Below are 23054 nucleotides of genomic sequence, written 5' to 3'. Positions count from 1 at the left end.
ATTGCTGAAGCTGAAGCCATACTTTGCAGCCGTGCGCAGCCATGCTGCAAAGTATCGCTCGCATGTCGACGAAGGGCACTAGCCCAAGTTCACAATCCGCACCAACCCTTCAAAACCGGAAAATCCACCCCAATGTGGGCTGAGGGTAAAAGATCCGCACAGAACCCAAAAATGACCAGCAGTTGCACACTCATTTAAACCCAGGGGACACTGAATTACACATAAAAGCTCCAGCAATGTTTTTCGATTTGCCTCATCAATATCGTCTTGTCCGTCAAGTCCATCGCCAAGCCAAATCTGCACTGTGATCCACTAAATCCGCACACCAAGCGAAATCCGCACCACGCCGCAACAGCTGAACAAGCCCGCACCGACCAGATCTTGTCGAAATTGCCATACCTTGCAGACTGGCAGTTTCCAGCATGGGTAGTTTCCCCAAGTCAATTGTATAAATTTGAATTTTGGCATGCTCATCCTCAATTGCATGATTAGGTATTCACTATGCCAGCATTTGTATTTATAACTTCAAGTTCAAAAAAGAGATAATCGATCTTTTTCCAAAACTAAGTGCACACCCGTTACTTGTTACTTGAGAGATTCCGGCACCGTTGTATATCAACTTACCACGATGAAAACCATTAAATATTAGCGCACAGAGACCGTAGAAATGAGGATGAAACCACTTTCAGCATCGCCTATGAATTAGCAATACTCAGGCCCATGTCACTCCACTTTTGATGACATCATAAGGGGGCCTCAGGATAATTAATGGCGCGGTGCGCCACAATCGCTCCCGAGCTACTGGCCAACAGCTGCCATTTTTGAAAATATTATTTTGAAGTAAAGTTTCAAGTAATGAAAATATTGTAATAAAGTTGTAACTCAAATCTATACCATATCTAAAAACTTACTGAAAAATGAATTATCCATAGTAAAAATATAAGCTCGATGCGTTTTTACGTTGCTTTCCTGCTGCTGCAGAGGGTTTTTACACAGTGTATATAAATACAGTGTCGGCAAATGAGCCTGGTCACGTGACCGGCGGACTCGCTGTTTTTCGAGGGATCCGCACGTGCGGTTGTGGCGGGGGCACCTCCCGGTAACTGTGGTGCCGACTCGCTCTCGGCCCCCATAGGGATACAATGGGACCTACTTTTTGATTAGCTCTCCTGACTAAACTAGGAAGGATTTTTCAAAGATACAACTAGCACCACATGCAGTCGTGTGTAAGCTTTCTAACGATACCAAAAATATATTTTTATCGGCAAAATTGAATAAGTACAGGCCCATTTTAGGTTCGATTCGCGCTTATGACGGAAGAGAAGCCACCACTAATTATAAATACAACGAACAAGTGTTGGAAACCGGAGTATAAATGCAGTTTTGAATTACATTAAAGCCATTTTCAGTCACTGCAACCGATGAGTGGAAGTGATCGGTGTATTAGGTCACCCGTTACCGTTAGGTATTACTTTTTAACTACCTACCAACAACACCCATAGGCAGGGGCGCGGGAACTACTTTCCGACTGGGGGGGGGGGGGCACACCATAATAGAGATTTACCTAGGGTACCCCCAAATCTAGTTTTCTCACCGGTTTAAGGCCACTTATTTTTCACCCCTCGGCTTTTTCAACAAAAAAAGAAAACATTTGCAAAAAAGTGTGGTATTCCGTCTCAAAGCTGTGGGGGCACCGCCCCCACGGCCCCAGAGTTGGGGGGGGGGGGGGGCAAGCTGCCCCCACTGCCCCCCGGCTCCCGCGCCTATGCCCATAGGTATTGTTCTGATCTATTCCAGACAACAAACTAAGGTTTTGTGTTGAACTGTGCCAGAAAGAGCAGTTAGGTCAAATATGGATACGAAGGTAAATAGGACTATACGAGCATCCATGTTGATACGTTTATGCTGGAGCTAGTAGTTGATAGGTGTTCCGTTCTATTGATGCGGGCAAACAACGAATCGGGGTTGTCATGGGCGAATCTATAGGTATAATTGTGTCTTGTATGAAACATGCACGGTATCTGCAAATACTAGAATGCTGCTGCTAAGCTGAAAGAAGGCTCAGCCGGACTTTTATACTATGAACCGGCCATGTTAAGTTTATGCCGGGCTCGAGGGTGCAGTGTTCGTCACGGGCCAGCCAACCCACAGAGCACAGCCCAGCCCAAGCGGGGCCCATGGGCGCCGAACCCAGCACAGCTCAGGCCCATTGAATTTCACACGCTTTTGAGGCTTTTATGGCGGTCGCCGGAATAGGCAAATGGTAGATCAACTCTTCAAAAATTGTTTCAATATCTACTTCGCTGGGAGGCAATGAGCTTTGATTGTCAAAAAATGCAAAACTTTACATTTGTTACAGGCACAACATCCGAAATGCAGCATGTGCTTACAGTTGTACGCCCGTCCTTAACATGGTTGTCATGAAAGTTGGGGGAGGGGGGAGGCGGCCGCACGTTGAGGGGTCACAGTCCGGTATTTTGACGCCCCCCCCCCTTTACCGCCTGAACGGGAACCTTCACTCCATCCCGTCCTCTGTATTAACCGCCTTTAAGCCCGCCCGATGACCCTGCCGTTTTCAAAGCCAACCTGAGCTGAGCAAGATAATTCGGTGTAAACGTCGACAACTGCAGTGAGTTGTGTGCAGTCCCGGTGTTCCGCTACAACATTATTGCACCTCTCGTTTTCGCCATCATCGACGCCGTGCACTTCCGAAACATGGATGCTCCGGGACAGTTTGAAACAAGTAGATGTCCTACACGGACGCTTTGCACATCCAGTGTCTGTACATATTTCCATATTTCAAACAAATCGAGTAGAAAATATTATAACGAAACAGCGGCGTACAGCGTACAGCGTGCAGCGGGGATATCTGAACAATGCACCATACATGACGAAGAGCCAGCAGACCCTGGTGCAGCTCAAGACGGCGGTCGTTGATACCACTCTTGTGCCTGCGCCCAATGCGCGCCAACGTTCGCGGGGGGGGGGGGGGGGGGAGCAGTGACTCATTCAATACGTTGAGCTACTTTGAACATGTCCCATAGCGGCCTGACAGTAGCAAATGTGTGTTGGCTAGCTGCGCAACTGAGTAAATTTTCACACAATTTTACTTCCTTTGATTTGCAAATCCTTTTATCTGGTAAACATGCTTGAAAGTAGAATGATAATGAAGTGATTCAGTTTTTGGAAACGTTTCAGAACAAAACATATTAAAACAATGTCTCATACGTATTATCAGAATAACAACAAAGACCGCCGGCCATCGGTCATGAACACCGTTCACCTGTCACTATCACTGCCAGTGGAAACGCACACACACACACGCGCGCACACGGACACACACGTCAGCCGCAGTCAGTTACAGGTAAGCTCCCAGAGGCCTCTCCGACGGCGGCCGGCCGGCTCCCAGAGGCTGCTCCGACAGCGGCTGGCCGTGGCTCCCAGGGACTGCTCCGACGGCGCGGCGGCTGTCGCTACCAGGGGCTGCTCCGACGGCGCCTGGCGCGCCGCTCGCAGATCCTCCTTGGAGTTCTAGCGCGCTGATGGTGGCTGTGTGATCCGCTTTCCCTTTCTGAGCTTGGTGTAGCACAGGCGACCTGCAACCACATCACAAAAACTGAGTTTGTGAATTTGAATCAACTTTGAACTGAACCACAACTATTATGTTTTTTTATGAAGATTTACCAAACCAACAATTTCAACTTCCACACTGCGCTGACAGGTATACACATAATACACAAATAAAGGCTAAAACCGTTTTTCCACTTCTTCCACTTGTCATCAATACATTTTGCCCAACATATGAGTGTGCAACAAGTAATACATATCACTAGCCTGCTGCATCGCTTTGGTGGCTTCGTGCAAAATGTAAACCTAAAAATTTCGCTCTTTCTGATTTATGGTACATCACTTTTATGCCAATTTATTAACTTTTTGGAAGGTGGGATTGTCCCTTTAACACAGGCAAGCCCTCGCCGAGCCCGGCATATGCCCGGCCTCCTCGAGCTTAGGCACGGCAAAAGTCCGGCGGGTCCGAATTTAAGCCCGACACCGGGGCCCTGTTTCACCGGTGATAGCAGCACGATGCTTTTACACGTGTCAAATTGGGTTTCCATGGAGACATGAACAGGCCCATTGCTCCAACACTACCACAAGTGTGACGTCAGTCGTCAGCTCGCGCAATTTGATAACAGCGTGGTAGCAGCGTCCCGTGAAACACCGCCCGGGCCCGTAGGCTCAAGACTTGCATCATTACTATGCATATACTGGTATGGTAAGCAACCTGGCATATGAGTTGGACTCAAACAATGAAGTTAAGTGGCTAGTGCTTACCGGAAATGAGCAATCTGGTACCCGTTGTACTGGAAGAGTGTTGGGATGCAGCTGCCCTCCTCAAAATGACAGGAACAGAGCTGGGAAGTGCTCCTGGGAACTGCATCTGCACGTCTGTAAATGACAGATGCAACAAATGTAACAACTGGCATACTGTTCTTGCACGTGGACTTTTACATACAAAATGCCTTGTGTTTAGAGGTAAGATATTGACTCAGACAGCACAGCCACAGCTTCTAAACAAGATGGTATCACTGACACTGTATCATGTTATTTTTGCTCCAGAATCCAGAATCAGAAGGTTGACATCCTCACCTAGCAATCAAAATGTAGCTAATTGGCTTTATATCAATGTGAGGTGCTAAGAGTGAACAATTATGATTATTTACAATGCTTCAGAACATGGTCAAACCTTAACTAACCCAACCTACAGTGGTTCGCTAGCAACATTCGTAGCACGTCTTTTTTGTACATAGTAACTGGAATATATGCTAGGTAAGAGTACCTACATCTTTTTTTTTGTTAAAGAGGTATGCATTTGGCCTGTAGCCTATAACACACCTCTTCAACCAAAAATGTTTTCCTTACCCATCCCAACACATCCCTTAGAGCTGCCTGCAGCATTACACTCAACGGATTACCAGGTCAAAGCATTACCTTCATTAGGTAACTTGTGAATGTGATAAATATGATAAGCTTTTAATGGATTTCATGTTCTCATCCCTGTAATTAGTTTTATGCAATGGATTTGATTTGTTATGCTCATTATGATCAGCACAAAAATAAAACCTTTATATAAACAATATTTTCTGTATTTTAATAAAAGAAGAACTATATTTGGTAGTAGTAAAGCAGGCGTCACACTTCTTTTTGCAACCAAGGAGAGGTGCTGTAGGTTAGGTTGTAGGTTCTAAGTTGTACAAAAAGTTGTAGCAACAAAAAGCAACAAAAGCAACAAAAAGTTGTACCTAGGTTGTAGAGTTTAGGTTGTAGGTATGGCTAGGTCAGGTTTAGTTAGGTTTGTTTTGGCTTGGTTCAATTAGAAAGCATCTCTTGGTATAGCACCTCTCCTTCATTGCAAAAAGCAGTGTGACGCCTGCTTTACAACTAACCAATATTCTATAGAAAATATTGTTTGACGCGGAAGCTTGCATTGATTAATCATGTTGTAAAATTCAAACCCATTGGCTGTTAGCAGCATGCTGATTAGCTGACGATGACATGGCTGCATTCCTCAGCAAAGCACATATTCCCCAAGAAGGCACTTTTCAGGACGAGAAATGGAATCTTTGCCTATGGTGATCATTGGGCTGTAAAAGCTCCTGGTTTGTGCTCGTCATTACATAACATTTATTACATTTATCATTACTACATAATGTATTGCATTTATCATTACAGCTAAGAAGGACACATCTGGATCTTACCTGACAGCCCTCACCTAAGCGACCCTCATCTTCTCCTCTCTTGGAAACCTCCTAAATGTACATCTTGCAGCGCTGTTGTGGTGGCTGCACCCAGATGCAAAACACCCTGGCATGCTGCTTGCTAACACAAAACTGAATCAGAGTAAGAGCTCTGCAATCTGCAATAAAATATTATGGCAGGTCACAGCAAAATACAAGAGAAAAGATTGCAAATCTGATACAAGCTTAAAATTGTATAAGATTTGGAGCAGGCAGTTTGTTGACGCCATCAAATGTATCAACCGCGCAGTATTTGTCATCAAATTTTGGTGCCGAGTCAAGGTCAAATGTCACGTGACATTTGGCCGACAGTTGGGTTTTTAAATCGTCTATATCTTCAAAACCGGCCATTTCTTAGCATATTGCTGCTCTTTTTTGTCGCTGGAAAATTAGTTGGGCTTTCCATTGACATCAACGGCTGAGCGGTATGTGTAGAGTGCCATCAATAATCTTCAAATGAAATTAGTCATTTTTACGTTGAAAGGAATGGAGTACCCCTTGCGAGCATCAGGGGTGACGTCACTCAGGATCTGTCTCTGATTGGTCGGCGGGGGAGTGACTGTACCTTCTATAGATGGCCTTGGCAATACTTACTTGTACTTGTTGGGTTAGGGCGCATAGCCTCGTTGGGCTCAAGCGTCCGTAGTTGTTGTCATCAGTGCGCCATTCTTGTCTCGATCGAGTAGATGTTGCAATCGGTTGCAGCCGGAGGGGTGTTCACGGGCACCGCACACTGCTGCGTGCGGTGTGTGCGGAGCGTCCAGCAGGCGTGGGGGTAGGGGATGGGTAGGCGGCTCTGACGTCACGGCTGCGTGCGGTGGACGGTCCGCTGTGGCCAGTCCCGACCGGCCACAGCGGTCGCTGTGTGCGGTGACGCAAGGCTGACGTAGGGACGCAGTGGGCGGAGCTTGGAGGCTGTGTGCGGTCCGACCGCACACAGGGTCCGTGAACAGCCCTCAGATTGTGCAGAGGGAAACTAAGCAGATGAAGGAAAATGATAGGTTTAGCATGGGATGGCGTGGGGATGTATGCGCGGGCTTCGGATATGTCCAGGCAGGAAATGTCCGGTGAAGTATATTAGTAACGGTTAGTTTCTAACATATAACTGATTAAAAACTTAAAAATAGAAACAAAAAGGATGGTTTCTGGTTATGAGTCATTCAATCATAACGCTCTTGACCTCGCATCTGTCCAGCGAGCCATTCAGTTCAAAAGGATCTTCAGGCACGAGTCTGCTCTTGGTACCTCACTCAGTTATCAACTTGCGTTGGAGGGTTCATGTCTCATGATCATACCGATCATAACGAGCCTCAACTTCGGAACTATGCGACTACTTCTACAAAAGAAGGGACCGGATGGTACAAAAAAGATTAACGAAGGTATACATCCAAGAGAAATCTAGAAAAAGAAACTACAGTAGCAAACCAGTACAGGCTGCTCTTCATTCATCCACTAACTGCATCCATCTCTCACACCGATGCATCTCCACTCCCGCATCCTTCTCATTCAACATTCAATCTCCATTCATCCAATCATTCCCACACAATGCACGACTGTTACACACATGAGGACGTCCACAGAGCAGTCGCAGCACATAACACAAAACACCAGAGAGACGATAAAGTAAACAATCAACACAAATTACAAAAGCAGGAGATCACATCAATGTGCCAGATCGACGGCCATGCCCTCCGCATCAGTCGCGACGGGGTTCGCCAATCGGCAGGTAGACTAACATAATCCAATAATTGCACATGATAGCTTCAAACACAAATAATCACAGCTAGTTCATCGCAGATCATCGCAGTCACAGCTTTTTGAAGAGATTGGTAGCACGTAGGAACCTGAAAACCTCGTCAGTGATGTCCGGGTGTTGATCACCCAGAAGAGTTTTCAGGGTAAGTGGTACATCCAATTGAAGGCACTTCTGAACAATCGATTGTCGGTGAGTAGCATACACTGGGCACTCCACAAGTATATGTTTAACTGACTGGGGACACAAACATCGGTTACATTCAGGCCTGGGGTCTCTATCTATTATATGTCCGTGAGTGAATCGTGTATGTCCTATTCGCATGCGACATAACAAGATTTCCTCCCTGCGACTGGCGCGTTTACAAGATGACCATGATCCAACTTCATCCTTTATCAACTTCAAGTTGGTGTTTGAGTTATACTGCTGCCAGCACTGATTGAACAGGCGACGGACAGACAACCCAATATCGGGATAGTGCTCTTTGGGACCCATTTCAAGGACTACTATTTGATCCAGCGAGATAGCCTCCCTGGCCTGACGGTCAGCTAGCTCGTTCCCAGTGATGCTGCAGTGTCCAGGGATCCACAAAATAACAAGTTCGCGATCAGACAAAGTAATCAATCGATGACAGGTCTCTAAAATCTTCATGATAGTAGGATGGGAAGTGACCGGCCCACGAAGAGCAGTCAGCACGGACAGGGAGTCCGTGCAAATGACACATCTCATGATACCACTTTCCTCCACAAATAACAGTGCCCGTAGTATAGCGAATGCTTCCGCCGTAAATACAGAGCAGTTATTTGGCAGCTTAAACCTTTCACGTCGGTTTCCAAGTACATACGCACATCCAACACCATCATGGTTCTTTGATCCATCAGTAAAGCAGAAAGAGAACGTTGCATATCTCTCTCTGAGGTCATTAAACTGACATTGCACTTCAATATCAGATAAGTTTGCTTTTCTCTCATTTGTTAGTCGAATCAGATCACATTTCTGCAAGTGCCAAGGCGGGATGGTACCAGATAAGGACGTCAATTCGTTCGGCATATCAAAGTTTGTCTCAGCGCATATAGCCGAGAGCCTCTCATACACAGGGAAGCCTGCGATTCGCTTCAAATAATCACTATCAATGGCAGGCAGCGATGCACCGCGTGATATCAATTCAAGACATGGATGGTTGGGGTCACTCTTCACTCTCAAGCAGTACCGTAAGGTCAAATCGCACCGTCTTAATCTCAGAGGAGGTACGTCTGCTTCCACCATCAGAGGTAGTATGGGGGAGGTTCTAAGCGCGCCCGTAGCAATCCTCACGCATGCATTCTGGATGCTATCAAGCGACTCAACTGTTTTGTTTCGTGGACCATCCAGTATCTGGCATGCATAATCAAGTATTGGCCGTATCATTGATTTGTAAATTCGCAAAAGTATCGTTCTATCCGCTCCACAGTTCCCTCCGGCCAAACATCTTAGGATTGATATACGTTTAGTTGCCTTTCCCTTCACATATTTAATATGTTTGCTCAAATTCAGTCTCGTGTCGAGCAAAACCCCGAGAAACTTGACCTCCTCGGAGTAGCTCAAGTGCTCGTTGTAAAGTCTCAATCGGGGCACAGTGGCTAATTCCCTTGCTTTCATATATCGTCTGAATATAATGGCATTGCATTTGTGCGGTGAAAAAACAAAGCCCCATCTGTCAGCCCATGAACTAACATGGTCGAGAGCTAACTGCATTCGGTCAACTAATTGTGCAATTCTCCTTCCTTGCACCCACATGGTACAATCGTCAGCGTACAGCGCACATGTTGGGTTTCCGGGGACTCCATCAAATATGTCGTTTATCATGATGTTAAACAACACCGGAGAAATTACACCACCCTGTACCAAGCCATTGTCCTGTTCAAATGTATCGGAGAGGCAGCCATTTCTGACTTGAAAGGTTCGGTTATCAAGGTAGGATCGAATGAAGTGCATCATTCGCCCTCTGAAACCAAGTGCGTGCATCTTGGTCAGCAGGGCCGCCGTCGAAATAAGATTATACGCATTCTTAAAATCCAAGAATACAGCTAAAGTATACCGGTTGTAAAAGAAGCCCTGTCTAACATTGGACTCCAGTCGTAGTAAATGATCAGCTGTGCTCCGTCCCTTCCGAAATCCGCATTGAATGGCTGAAAGCATTCCTCCGTTTTCAATAAACCACGCCAGCCGTCTGGTAACCATTCGTTCCATGACCTTACTGAAGCATGATGTAAGCTGTATAGGTCGGTAAGATTCGGGTTGGTGACTTGGCTTCCCGGGTTTAAGGATCGGCACCATAATGGAATGTTTCCAAGTGTCGGGAAGACGCTCTGAAAGCCAAATGTAATTAATCAGCTTTAGGATCTGTGTCAATTGCTCATCATTAAGTTGCTTGAAAAACATGTAGTGAATCTTATCAGGCCCAACAGAGGTATTTCCACAATGGGAAACTGACCATCTCAATTCATCAATAGTAAACATGTCATTGTAGCACTCGTCGTTGTCGCTCGCAAACGATGGAAGCTGTTCGAGCAAAACACTCTCTCTTTCCCTAAAGGCAGCTCTATAATTAATGGACGCCGACATCCCCGAGAAGAAATTCCCGAGCACGTCAGCGACTTCTTTGGGATCGTCTGTCATATTGCCATTGATGCATAATACGGGCAATGGCCGCTGGTAGCGCTCCTTCTTTGTAAAACGCCGTATTATGTCCCATAGTTGTCGCATAGGGGTGGTATGTTTGAACATATGTAGCAGTTTCTCCCAAGAGTCCCGTTTTGCCTGTCTAATAATTCGCCTTGCTCTTGCTTTAGCAGCTTTATATTCCATGAGGTGTAAAGTTTGGTGGCTACGACGAAACCGGTTGAGTGCTCGTCGCCGACTACGAATCGCCTCTTTACATTCCTCAGTCCACCATGGACAAGTGTACTTTGAGTTGTTCCGTTTCATAGGTACGCTATCCTCCGCAGCCCTCAGTAAGGCTTCGGTCATAGCTGTGCAGTTTTCCATTCCTATTCCTTCACAAAATCGTAAGTCGCACTTCTCAGTAAATTCAGACCAGTTGGCCTTATTAGTATTCCATCCCGTGAAATCTGTGTTCCGACAGGTGTCAGTTCCAGGCAGATCAAATGTTATGTATATTGGGCAATGATCACTGGAATATAGATCAGAGTCGGTACACCATTGCAGGTACTGACCTATATTACCCGTGCTCAATGTTAAATCAATATGGGACCATAGTCCAGAGTATTCATCGAGCCGTGTCGGGCTGCCATCGTTAAGAATATTCAGTGCGTGTTGACGAATAACTCGTTCCCATATGACTCCTCTCTGGTCACAACGATCTGCGCCCCACATGTAATGTCGGCTGTTAGCGTCTGTACATATAATAAAAGGTTGTGGCAGCTGGCTCACCAGACCACTGAGAACCTGCTGCGAAAGACGCTCGTTCGGCGGAAGGTACAACGAACAAATACACAGCCGACATCTGCCAGTTGGGACCGATATTGCAACAGCTTGTAGACAAGTATTCAGATTTATCTGACAATGGGGATGTTTATTGTTAACATAAATACTGACTCCTCCCTGTCTCCTGTCCGTATTGGGAAATGCGTTATAAAGAGTGTAATTATTAAGGCGGAAGTCATAAGGATCATTAGGGAGAAAATGTGACTCTTGGATGCAAATCACATCTTTGCCTTTTTCCAGTAGCACAGGTTTAATCTCCGGCCATTTTCCAATCATTCCACGAGCATTCCATTGCATGATGGTAAAACTCCTCACACTATTAACCATAACGCTGTTTCTAACTAACTATTCGACGGAAAAGTACCCAGCACGGTCAAGGTCACCTTTGCGCTCGTTCTCGGCTCTGAGGTCGGGCTCACGCCGCGCCCCAGGACCGGGCCCACGCCTAGCCCCGGGGCCGGCCCGCCGACCTCGCGATAACATCGGGTCACGTGACCTGCCCTACTGCCCCGGGCGCCGGTCGAACCATCCCGGCTCCGACAAAACACGCCCGTTTCATCAGCCCCGCCGCCAAACCGACCCAAAAAAGGATCGCCTGGCAGACTGACGACGACCACCACAAAATCAAATATAACGCATGAGATACTGAAACCAGACACCAGATGCAAATCAGGATAAGGAAATAAATAATACATAATCTGGGTACCGACTAAAACCTGCGACAAACGCAGGCAACTGTAATCACTGGAAATAATTGTTCGATATTTGCCAGAAAAAACCACAAACACAGAAATGATGCTTTTGCTGGGTATTGTCTAAGAGTTGGGGGGATGGGAATTGTTTTGCCAACACTGTTTGGACGAAGGAAGTCGCGAAGCACTTTGGGCCCGCTGCATTGGTTTGAGCCGACCACGTTCACCTCGCCCTGGGGCTCGAGTGAATCGAGTCAGCTCGGGGGACGGCGAAATCTCGTCATCCCCAGTCAGTGCTGGAAGGACAGGCATGTTGCCTCCCTTCTTTCCCTTGCCCTTCCTCACAGTTTGCCACTTCCCAATCTCCTTGTCAAAGCCAGTCACTGGTCTTTCATCTGAGTCGACATCACCATGTTTTTGAACCTCCATAGAATCACTCTCTGTCTCTATGCATGAAATCTCACCACTACTCTCTACACCCTGTGCACCGCTGTCAGTGATGCAGGCAGGCTCTGTCTCCTTGTCTGTGCCTTTGGGATCCAATTGTTTGCCCAGAACCTGCTTGAGCAAACCCACCAGCTCTGTCACTGCATCTTCAAGCTTACCCACCCTGGTTTTCAGTTCCTCCTCCTGTGGGGATGAGCTCTGTGGTACCTTAAGGACCTCAGAATATGATTTTGGACTCTGTTTCTGTGCTTGTTCCTCAAATTTTTTCCTCGCCTCCCCAAAGGAAATGTCTTGTTCTACTTTCATTCTACATATTGCCCTCTCTTTGACCCATATCTCACACCTCCTATCCTGACAGGAGTGGCCACTCTTGCCACAGTTGATGCACTTTGGAGTGCACTCTCCCTCATGACTCGGTTCCCCACAGACAAGACACACACGATCATCCTTGCATGTCGTTTCAGAATGGCCAAATTTACCACATTTGTAACACATCATTGGATTTGGGATGTACTGGTCAACTTTGTAAGTGACATAGTCCAAAGAAATCCTAGAAGGGCAGGTGGGGGTATCAAAAGTTAGAAGGAGTGTTGCTGTCCTTTCAGTGCGCCCATTGACCTTCCTTGTGAACCTTTTGACCTTTGTGACACCAAACTCTTTCAACCACCCAGCTACTTCCTCCTCAGACAGTTCCATCAGGTCGTGGGCCCGCACGATACCCCGGGAGGTGTTGAGCCGTTCATCCCTGATCACCTGACACTCCTCACCTGCAAACATTTGAACTTTCAGAAGCTTGGAAGTCTGAGACTCATTTTTTGTCCTCATCAGCAGCCCACCATCAGCCAAGAGGCTAGCTTTAGCCAACCTATCATCAGGTCCCAGTATCCCTCTGATTCCGAGCTGAACCCAAGGCCATCCCTTTGATTTAAATGAAACATCAGATAACAACTTTACCTTCAAGAAAGACCCTGTGTTGTTGGACTCTCCTCCGTCAAAGAAAAACTCGTCAGGTCGCACCCGCTTTACGGGCCGCCTCCGATCCATCACTGCATCACCTCTTACTTCAAAGAAAGAACTTGCCTTGCAAACGAAACAGAAAATAGAAACCAATGAACCCAAACTCCAACACCCTCAGTAACGCGCGAGAGATCGCAGCTACACTCGAGCTCCTCCTCCGCCGACGTCTCGCACACGAATGTATGAATTAGCAATACATTTGACACGTGCCCCGAAAAAGTCTTCAATTTTATCGCGTCGTGTTTGAAACAGAGGTGGAAACATGCAGAACATGGTAGCAAACCAAAAATCCTTTACCACTTACCTTTGTCATAGGGTCTGCTCCCTTCACTAGTGTTGAAGAGATCGGACCTCAGGTCTTCCCTTTACCACTTCCCTTCAAGTAAAAAAAAGCATTGTCTTCTACCACAAATTTGCTAATTAACAATTTATCGCCTTTGAATTGAATATGTGTGAATAAGAAAAGATAAATAAAACCCTTTTGACGAGTTTTTCCTTAAAATTTGTATAAAATGCTCTTAATTAAAATCGACAAAGTTTTTCCTTTCCCTGAAATCCTTCACAATGCTAAGAGATCGGCCTTTCTTCATGCTAGTATACTAGGAAACCTTCAACATTAATTTGCTAAATGTACGTCTTTGCTGTTGAAATTAATATTGGTATTACGAAATTTGTCACAACATTCAAGAAAAATAACAATGAATCTCTATGATGCCAAAATGTAATGAAAAGTGTCATACATGCTATCGTAGTGATGAGCATTTTCACCGGCGAAAAATATGGCATCAAATGGAACTTTGGGAGGCGATTGCGCGTTACAGGGTGAGGATAACGGAAAATGGACTGGACATCTGTGGTGAGGGCGGGCACCTCTTACGAAAACCGGTAAGTGAAAAAAAGGTGACAGTCTACCTACGGTTTGACCTACTGTTAACGCCAGACCCCTTGAGACCCTAATTTTTCGCGATTATTTTTAAATGCGTGGAAGAATTTCAACCAAGCTCAGGACATGGCCGTTTCAAGACCTGCCGAAACTTTTACAATTTAGATATTTTATCGCCATTTCAATATTTCAGGCACTTCTCATTGACCCGTAATGTTAAAGGTAGTGTGCCAGCTTTCTTGGACCATATGGAGTTAATGACCCGGATAAGGAGAACCGGATTTTTAGAACTTATCCATACCTTCAAAACTTATGGAAACGTCTTAAATTCTTCAAATTTTGAGTACCCCAGTGTGAAATTCGCCCCGACGGGTTGTCGGTCGTACCCCAACCACATTTCACACCACTATGAACAATAAATGCACACACTAAAATCGCTATTACCGATAGGCTCATCCAATCAAGTTTCGATAAACCCGTTCATCATCATCTTCTGCGGTTTCGAACACGCCTGTTAGGTGGCTTCTGATGCTCGTCGAGGTCGGAATTTCCAAATACGCGTGGTGCGTCGGGCCGCGCGCTCTGACTTCGGCCAAGAAAAATGCGTCAGCTGATCATTGTCATTTCTGCCACTTGCGTGTGGTGTAATGGGGTCATAACTTAAGAGACGGCTGTTTCATATCAATTATTTTACATAAAATCATATTTCAAACCACAAATTAATGTTCGACAGCCAAATTTAAGAAACAATACCAATACAGGCTTACAGTTTAAGGCTCGACATTGTGTTGTCTACGATTAGACAGCTGATAACTCATTCCCGTACGTCGTATGGTCGTAACACTATAATGACCTTTGCTTATTGTCACAAGTGCGCCGCATTCGCGATTGTTGCCCGACGCCTGTTTGCAGGTGAGCCCACTACAGTTGTTATACATATCTAAAAACCGATAAACTTTTAGGCGAAAAAGGCACTATTCCAGGCCCATTTTTGATTTTTTTGCGATATTAGGTAAAAACAGAAGCTTCTTATCCTAGGAAAAATAAAACGGGAAATCTTTCAAAGGTGGCACACTACCTTTAAATTTCGAGCAAGATTTTCATCCGGTGTGTAGAGGCTATCACCAGTCTGTGATACGTTATGATGCCACAGCTAAGTCCCGCCTCTGTGGTCTTGGCCTGCGGCGGTTCCGGGCCGGCGCGCGGTCACTCTCGCTGTGGCGGGGAGCGGGGACGGCCGAGCGGTGCCGAAAGCCGGCGAAGTTGTGCGTAACGTCTTGGCTGACAGTGCCCAAAGAGTGACATGATGACTGAGGAGCCATAAATGCTAAATGCGCATTGCTTGTACAATGCTGATATGTTCGCTGATATATTTTTTTTTTTTTACAAGCTGCAAATGACGTGCAGATGGCATATAACTGACATAAGATTAAATATTCACCTGTATTTAAAGCCTATGGCGTTGCAGATAATGTGATACTGGTAACTGGGATGTCGGATGTCACCAAGTAGCTGCCGATTTGTACATCGCTATGCAACCATCGAACAACGCAATAATAAGTTAATTGCCTTCGCTTCACATCATAAGGCTCGCTCGTATTTCAAACAGATATCCTACATCGAAAATCGTATTTGTTAGGAATCGTTAACGTTTGTTCGAAGCACGTGTGAGTAGAAGGTTGAGGAGTGATGGTCCTCTTGGTCCTATAAGTATACAAGAGTCAACAAGAGCCTGACATTTGCTCGACCATCTGCTGCAATTGATTCATAGCACGTGAAGCGTCAGCGAAATTCATAGTTCTTTACAGATGGCAGGGGTGTCGTTTGTACAGAGGTCGCTGATGGGCACGGGTCAATGCCGCAGTCGTGGGCGGAGCCTAATGTCATATGACGTATGAAAGCCTCTATCCAGGATGGAAAAACAGTTAACATTACGAGTCAATGACAAGCGCCACAAATATTTAAGTGACAACAAAATATATTTGAAGAAAAAGTTTCGGCAGGTCTTGAAACAACTCCTTCCTAAATATGGTTGAAATTATTCCACGCATTTAAAAATAATCGCGAAAAAATTGGGTCTCAAGGGGTCTGGCGTTAACAGTAGGGCAATGAAATTTGGTCCCAAGGTAGTTCCCCGGTGGGGCTACCGAACGCCGTTTGAATTTTGAAAATCGGCCGACAAATTTCCGAGATCTCAGGGGGGGGGGGCCGAAACGCCCCCCCCCCCCTACGGGTGGTAGGGTCCGCCGGTAGCCCTACGGGGCGCGGGTTAATATTTGAATAGCAGAATGGAAAGAAAAACACGTAGTGATGAGGCCTGGTTTTGACAGCTCGAGTAACTCTCAGCCGGCCGTCCTGCCCGCGCTAAGGTTAGGCTACGGCTGCGTTCTTCAAAGACCGCTCATCTGGGGATAAGCGCCATAGGACGCAGTTGTGCTAGTAGGTACTATAACGCACTGTTGGGGCTGTCTAAAGCCGGTCGGTACGTCGAATTTGCAATTCATGCCAATACGGTAGGAAGCCCGTGAAAAATTAGACTAGACTGCATGAGTCTGCTGCTGAATTGCTGTTAGGCGCAGGCGCAGTTCTCATAAAATGGCCCCTTTCAATGGTGATGCTGAACGCTGATGGTGTTACAGCATCGACGCACTATCGACAGTGGGTTATGTAATGCAACGCCATCTTGGGATCAGTGATCACCACTTTTGCACAGTAAATTTATTGTGAAGTACTGTCAAGCGTGCTCTCTTCGCGCCTCGTTGAGCTCAGTCCATTTCTCAATGCTTCTTGGTCGTGGTAGCCGAAAACTCGAGGTGATATTTGTCATCCTCGACAGCATCAATAAAAGATGGCCGGCTTATGTCAACTTATAGGCCTATCCCATTTGCAGAAGCACATGAGATGTCGGGAAAATTTGAAGCCATGTCGAAAGTTCGGAACAAGAATATCCTTAGCATCAAATTTATCGAAATTGGTACTTCTATACCAATCGATCAGCACGACAAGCCACGAAGGGAGCACCAACAACCGTACTGCTATCTGCTTCTCGTGCTGACATATCGAGTACAAGAATCCTATCAGCGTCATATTGTGCCACAGTCAATTCAGAACTTTTTGGCTCCTCTTGTAAAATTTTCAGAAGTAGCACCAAGGATGACCTTGCTGGGAACGGTCGATGTATTAGGGCTAACTTAACGCTTCCGAAGTAGTCTTCACCCTCGTCCTTGCACAAACCATAATGATAAGTTGTTTTAAAGGTTGAATTTATATCAAAGTTTATATTATTCACGTTTATAAACTTCGAGCCTCATACATAAACCTATATCCAACTTGTATATTCGGTTTGTCCTCAAATCGTGCAACAGTGCACCTTGCATACCCTGTGCAGTGTGTTGTCGCATTTACCGCCCATTCACCCGCCCAGCGCCCTCCGCCGCCTTCCTGTTTCCAGCCACACCTGTGTCGTTTGTAAGTCTGCCGCCCCCATCGAGTACAAATGCCAGCTAAAACACCCACATTGTCACAATACTGTCGTTTATTTAACGCCGTTATCACACTACCAAGCAGTGAGACCCGTCGGCACAGGCGCGGGGCCGTCGGCCTGTTGCTGGGACCCTGTTGGAGGTAGCCAACCTCTCATACTCGCCGCGGAGACACCTGTCCGCAGTATCACCTGAGACCCATGTCATCCCTCGCTGTCACGCCCCGCACGTGGCGCCGACAGCACTTTAATCATACTTACCCGGAGCGTCAACGGCTGACGGCCGAGGAAAGACCAGAAACTGCGGCGAGGTCCTCCCAATCGCCCGAGCCGCTCGCGTCAGGCTCCCACACACACACTTTGTACGGTATACGCCACGGCTGGTTACGAAACTTGCACACACAAAAATTGTAAGCACGTGAGCATCAGTGGTGCTTTAGGAATCATTTCACTTCCCCGGCTTACACGTGAACCAAATCTCACATTTGCGTCTAATGCAATATTTTAGACTTGCAAATGCGCACAGCCGCAAACATCAAATAGCATATTGTCGTCAGACGGGAAGCGTGCTGAAGGCCTCAATCGCGCCGCTGATCTTGGTAACTTGCCCCGTGCAAACCCTGCCAAGGACCGACGCACCACAGCCCGGAACGCAGTAGATGCCGCGCACTGCCACTGCTGATGCCACAGCACAAGTTACAGCGCACCTTCATCACTTACCACCCTCGCCCTCAACGAGGCACGATCAGAGCATCACGAGTATTCCTGCATCGACGCCCCGCCCCGCCCCTCCTCCCCGTTCCCCGAACGCCCCCATCTGCCAATAGCAGGAGGCGAGAGACGTACCGCGAGTCGCCGCGCTGCTCAGCTGGAGCGCAGCACGAACATCTCAACCAGACCAGTAGAGGAGCCGGTGATCACCTGTGGAAGACAGGTCATCGAGGGTCATCGAGGTTCATAGGGGGCCATCAGAGGTCAGTGGCCAGAGTGAACACGGATCGTCCGACACTCGTTGGATTTGAAAATATTCGGTGATGATGCAAATCGGTTCAGGAGATCATCCAGGATTGGTCCAGATCCGGAAGGAAGGAAAACGGCGAGGAAGACAAAATGTTAGCGCGTTTAGTGCCCCATCAATAGTGCAAAGGGATGATACTTCAGTGAGAGTGAATAATGAAAGTGAAAAAGAAGCCAAAAAGGTTGCAAGAGCCTTCTTTCAAAGAAAAGAAAATTAAAAAGAGAGACATAAAAGCAAAACAACTGCAGTGCTTTGACTTTTCTCTGGCAGTCAAGGTAAACGGAAAAAAGCTCGGGCCATTTGCATAGTTCCCCCCCCCCCCAGATAATGGAGACGTGACCAGCACGGAGGAGCCCCACATCACGTGTGAAAACTATCTGAGGTACCGGCACTAAAACGGAATGAAGTCCCGCGAACGGACATCCGTGCTCTGTAATGAAGACAACTGCATTGCGAAGTCATTCGTCTTCTAGCAGACAGTTCAGAGAAAACAGTTCTCAGCCAAAAACCAGCGACGAGGAAGACTGTTGGAAAAAGATCTGAGAGAACATCACTGTCCGTATTCGTTTTCTATCAGAACCCCAAAAATGTTTGTCTCTCCAGCCTCCACCCATCAGACCCTGATTGACCCGCGCTCCGCTGGGTCTCCCGATTTCCGGTGCGCTAATGGGAGGAACGTTCAAACGCCTTCCATCCCACTCGGTCCCCAGGTCACGTAGTGACAAGCGACGAGCGGCATTCGAAAGCTCGTCAAAAATCATCCACGAGCCACTCTAACCATATTCTAGGTCAAGTTCAAAGTGAGACCATCAAATGCCAATGCTAAATGTTTGTTCACTTGGTGACAAGTGCAGACGTTTCTAAACAAATGCTAACTTTCCTCATTCGCTAAAACTGCCAGACTGTGTCCGGGAGCGCAATAATGGAGCTATTTTTACGTTTTAGATGATATCGCGGCACTACAGCCACAGCCAAAAGTTTAAATACTGCGGAAGGCCGATATTTACCGCTTTAACGGTTAGTTATTGCTGTCAGTACCTCCGGGGTCGCTTATAAAAAGCGCAACCAAGAACAGCAATCACTTCGTGAATATTCATCTGAATTCTCTCCTTTCTCCTGCCACACGCTGAAACCAGAATGTCGATAAAAATGAATGACAAAGTGCGGTGGAAATGCCGGCGTATTTTCGTCGTCGCAGCGCAGAGCCCAGCTACGAGCACGATTGTGTTTACTCAGGCCCGTCTCCTGGGAGACCAGCACCAAATCGCCTGCCAAACGGCAGAGAAAAGAGCAGCACCGACTGTTCTGTAGTCCCCGATACATCTCGACAAAATTCATGAAGAGGCAAAAACCTGGCCTGGGCTACTGGACTGGTAGTCAAGTTTCGCTCTTAATGAAGATAGTCGTACTTGAAAATATAAACAAACAAAAGTAGTCATATATCATATCCCACAATCAGTAGTCTGGTTATGAAAACAACAAAGGGCTTGGCGAGCATGTGCGCACGTGCTTCACCTGATCAACGCCATAGCACACACCAAATAACGACATGGTCGGACACAGAATATGGTCGGATCAATCACTGCGGAGTTACCGGACATTGGAATTTCTTTGATGTCACGCTCTGCGCTTGTTTAGATCTTCGCAGTCAAATACGCGAAGCAGAGCAAATGCTCTCCTACCTCTTTAACCCTTGCGAATCCGGGGGTCCCCCCGGCAAAAATTTCTATAGCTCCCGAACGCTTAGAAATACGAAAGCGAAACTTTTAGTACCTGTTCTCCCATCAATTGGATACATTCTGGAGTAAGAAAATGTGGACCTAGCCCCTTGATGACGTTACAGGGTCGATTTTAACCGAAGGTTTGTTGTCAATAGTTAAAATACTATTCTTCAGAATTGTTTTTCTATTGAAAAACAAATCTGAGTTCCCTGACAATTTGGCAATATAGACCCCTGAACGGCAAACTTCGGCGTCACAGACGTGAACTTCAAATAGCTGCCAAAAATAGAGTTTTAGAGATAGGCAAATTACGAACAGTTTTATATATCGTGTATGGTTACATGATTATATGATATTATATTACCAGTAAAACGCCCTTTGGGCGAAGAACGAGCGAGCGAGAGAGTGAGCCCTGCACCTGCAGAAGTACGAGAGGGTGCTTTCAACTGGCTTGTGCACGGCACTCTACTAACCTGTCTATAGAATTGTGCCAAATTTGAGCGCGATCGGCCCAGCCGTTCTTTAGATCTGGAAGCGTCACCCTGCACGTGCGCACGTGCAAACAGGGTTCCATCTGACTTTTGCACTGCACCCTACTAACCTGTCCCCACTCGCGTACCAAATTTGAGCGCAATAGGCCCAGCCGTTCTCGAAATCTGGAAGTGCCCCCTGCACGTGCGCACGTGCAATAGCACCCTAACCGTTACACATGGGAATGCATTGCCTAATGGGTGCCTACCTGCATGCCAAGTTTCAACGAAATCGCCCCAGTAATTGCCGAATTATTTTAATGGGAACAAATTTCACACACCCTCTTTTTGCATTTTGCACGTGCAGTGGGGGTCACTCACATGGATCAGGAGTATCCGACGTTTCGTAGAAGGGATGCAGCTACCCTTCAAAAATTACTGCAAGACAATTGCCTAAGCGGTTGCTGAGATATGGGCCTCCCGAAAGCGCTACTTTTGCAAAACAGCTTGAACACCCTTGACTTTTCACGTGGCACGTGCCACGACGTTCACTGAGATGTATCAAAAGCAGTATATTACGGGGTAGAAGGGATGGGGCTACCCAGCAAAAAAGACCGCAGGCCAATCGGTCCAGCAGTTGCTGAGATATAAACCTCTCAAAAGCGTTACAGGCCGGGCCGGCCCGTTCATACTGAGATTTTTCCGTTATATTGAAAAGACTTCGCTTCGCTCGCTGCGCTCGCTCTCTCGTAATTATATTTTTACGGAGCGAGCGAAGCGAGCGTAGTCTTTCGTGAGTTGGGGTGCCAGAGTTGGGGTGCTGCTGCACGTGCGCACGTGCAGGGGTCGATTCAAGATCTCGAGAATGGCTGAACCGATTGCGCTGAAATTTGGTACATGGTTAGGGGCCGGTTAACCCGCGCCCCGTAGGGGGGGGGGGGGCGAAACAGCCCCCTGTCCTTTTCCGTCGATATCTCCTAAACGGCTGGAGATATTGCCACCAAACTTTCAGGACCCCTCCGGGCATTAGTTTTACACATTGTGACCAATTTTTTTCAAGAGGCTTTGATAGGATTTGCCACAAATGACGTCAGAATGACGTCATGTTCTGCCATTTTCGACCGAAAAAAACCTTCGCGAGAAGAGCTGTCAGGCCTACAGCTTTGAAGATGCAGAAAAATGACCAAGACATAAAAGGTGTAGAATTAACAGGGCTACAAAACTGCTATCTCGGATTTTTGAAATTTTTTAGTTTTGACCCCCCAAAATCAAAAAAGCATTTTGTTATACTAGTAGTATATAGTTGTTAGTATATTAGCCAAAAATTCCAAAAAGTTTTTTGAGTTTCGAAAATACCCGGAACATATGTGGTAGTACCTACCTACCGTCTTCTATCTACGTACAAAAATTTCAGATCGATATCTCACTTTTTGGCCAAGTTATAGCGAAAAAAAAAACTGTTCAAAAATGATGACGTCAAATTTTCAAACTCAATTTTTGGCAATTCTGGACCACGTAGGGTAAAACAAAGACCACCATTAGACTCCCCGTGACGAGCTGCATCGAAATTCGATACCATTTTATGCAAAAATATCAACTTTGAAATTTGACCTAATTTGACCTGACCTTGACCTGACTTTCACCAAAACGTGACCTAAGCTGGCCCAAAAGGCTGCCTGACCCACATAATCGCATCTGTCATGTAAAATGGACCATAAAACATGTATCACACAACTCTTTCATATTGTGACCCCCCAGTGACCTGACCTCTGTGACCTGACCTGGTATCAGTGACCTCAGATAGCAAAGTATGTGTTTGATGAACAATGTACCATCGATAGTGTTCGATAACTTACCAATTTACTCGATTTCACAACACATTTCTTTAAATGCCTGTGAACGGTGAAAATCCGACCTTTGACCTGACCTGTGACGTCATCGGTTTGACCTAGGTCAATGAAGTTTGGTCACAAGGTAGCTCTCCGGTGGGGCTATCGAACACCATTTGAATTTTGAAAATCGGCCGGTAAATGTTCGAGTTAATAGGGTGCAGTGCAAAACTCAGTTCGGACACATTTTGCACGTGCGAACGTGCAGAGTGACGCTTCCAGATCTCGAGAACAGCCAGGCCGATTGTGCTCAAATTTGGCACATCGCTAGGGACCGGTTAGTAGGATACAGTGCAAAAGTTAGTTGGAGGTACCCCCTCGCAATTTCGCACGCGCAAGGCCCACCCTCTCGCTCGCTCCGTTGGTCGCCCCAAAAGGCGTTATACTGGTATTATATTACGA

General features: G+C 46.5%; 1 protein-coding gene and 2 long non-coding RNA genes across 4 annotated transcripts in view; all 3 read right to left on the bottom strand.

The window, feature by feature from the left end:
* Positions 1-2750: 2750 nt before the first annotated feature.
* LOC122380829 lies at positions 2751-6039 on the bottom strand. The gene is made up of 3 exons (XR_006256397.1): positions 5757-6039; positions 4333-4446; positions 2751-3596 (listed from the first exon to the last, which is right to left on the bottom strand). It is a non-coding gene; the product is annotated as an uncharacterized LOC122380829 (long non-coding RNA).
* Positions 6040-6990: 951 nt separating this feature from the next.
* LOC122380830 lies at positions 6991-13325 on the bottom strand. Its single transcript, XR_006256398.1, has 2 exons — positions 13128-13325; positions 6991-7131 (listed from the first exon to the last, which is right to left on the bottom strand). It is a non-coding gene; the product is annotated as an uncharacterized LOC122380830 (long non-coding RNA).
* A 4265-nt stretch (positions 13326-17590) lies between these two features.
* LOC122380828 (serine/arginine repetitive matrix protein 2-like) overlaps positions 17591-23054 on the bottom strand; it is a 32114-nt gene continuing 26650 nt past the window's right edge. For both annotated transcript variants that reach the window (XM_043364325.1, XM_043364326.1), the window contains exon 14: positions 17591-18475. In XM_043364325.1, the coding sequence (XP_043220260.1) occupies positions 18419-18475 (57 nt within the window). In that variant the 3' untranslated portion in view covers positions 17591-18418. The remainder of the gene's footprint in view (positions 18476-23054) is intronic.

Source organism: Amphibalanus amphitrite, unplaced genomic scaffold (assembly GCF_019059575.1).
Source record: "Amphibalanus amphitrite isolate SeventyFive unplaced genomic scaffold, NRLGWU_Aamphi_draft 000107F_arrow, whole genome shotgun sequence".
Classification (NCBI taxonomy): domain Eukaryota; kingdom Metazoa; phylum Arthropoda; class Thecostraca; order Balanomorpha; family Balanidae; genus Amphibalanus; species Amphibalanus amphitrite.
The sequence above is the reverse complement of the archived record's forward strand: the minus strand, read 5'-3'. Positions and strand labels throughout refer to the sequence as shown.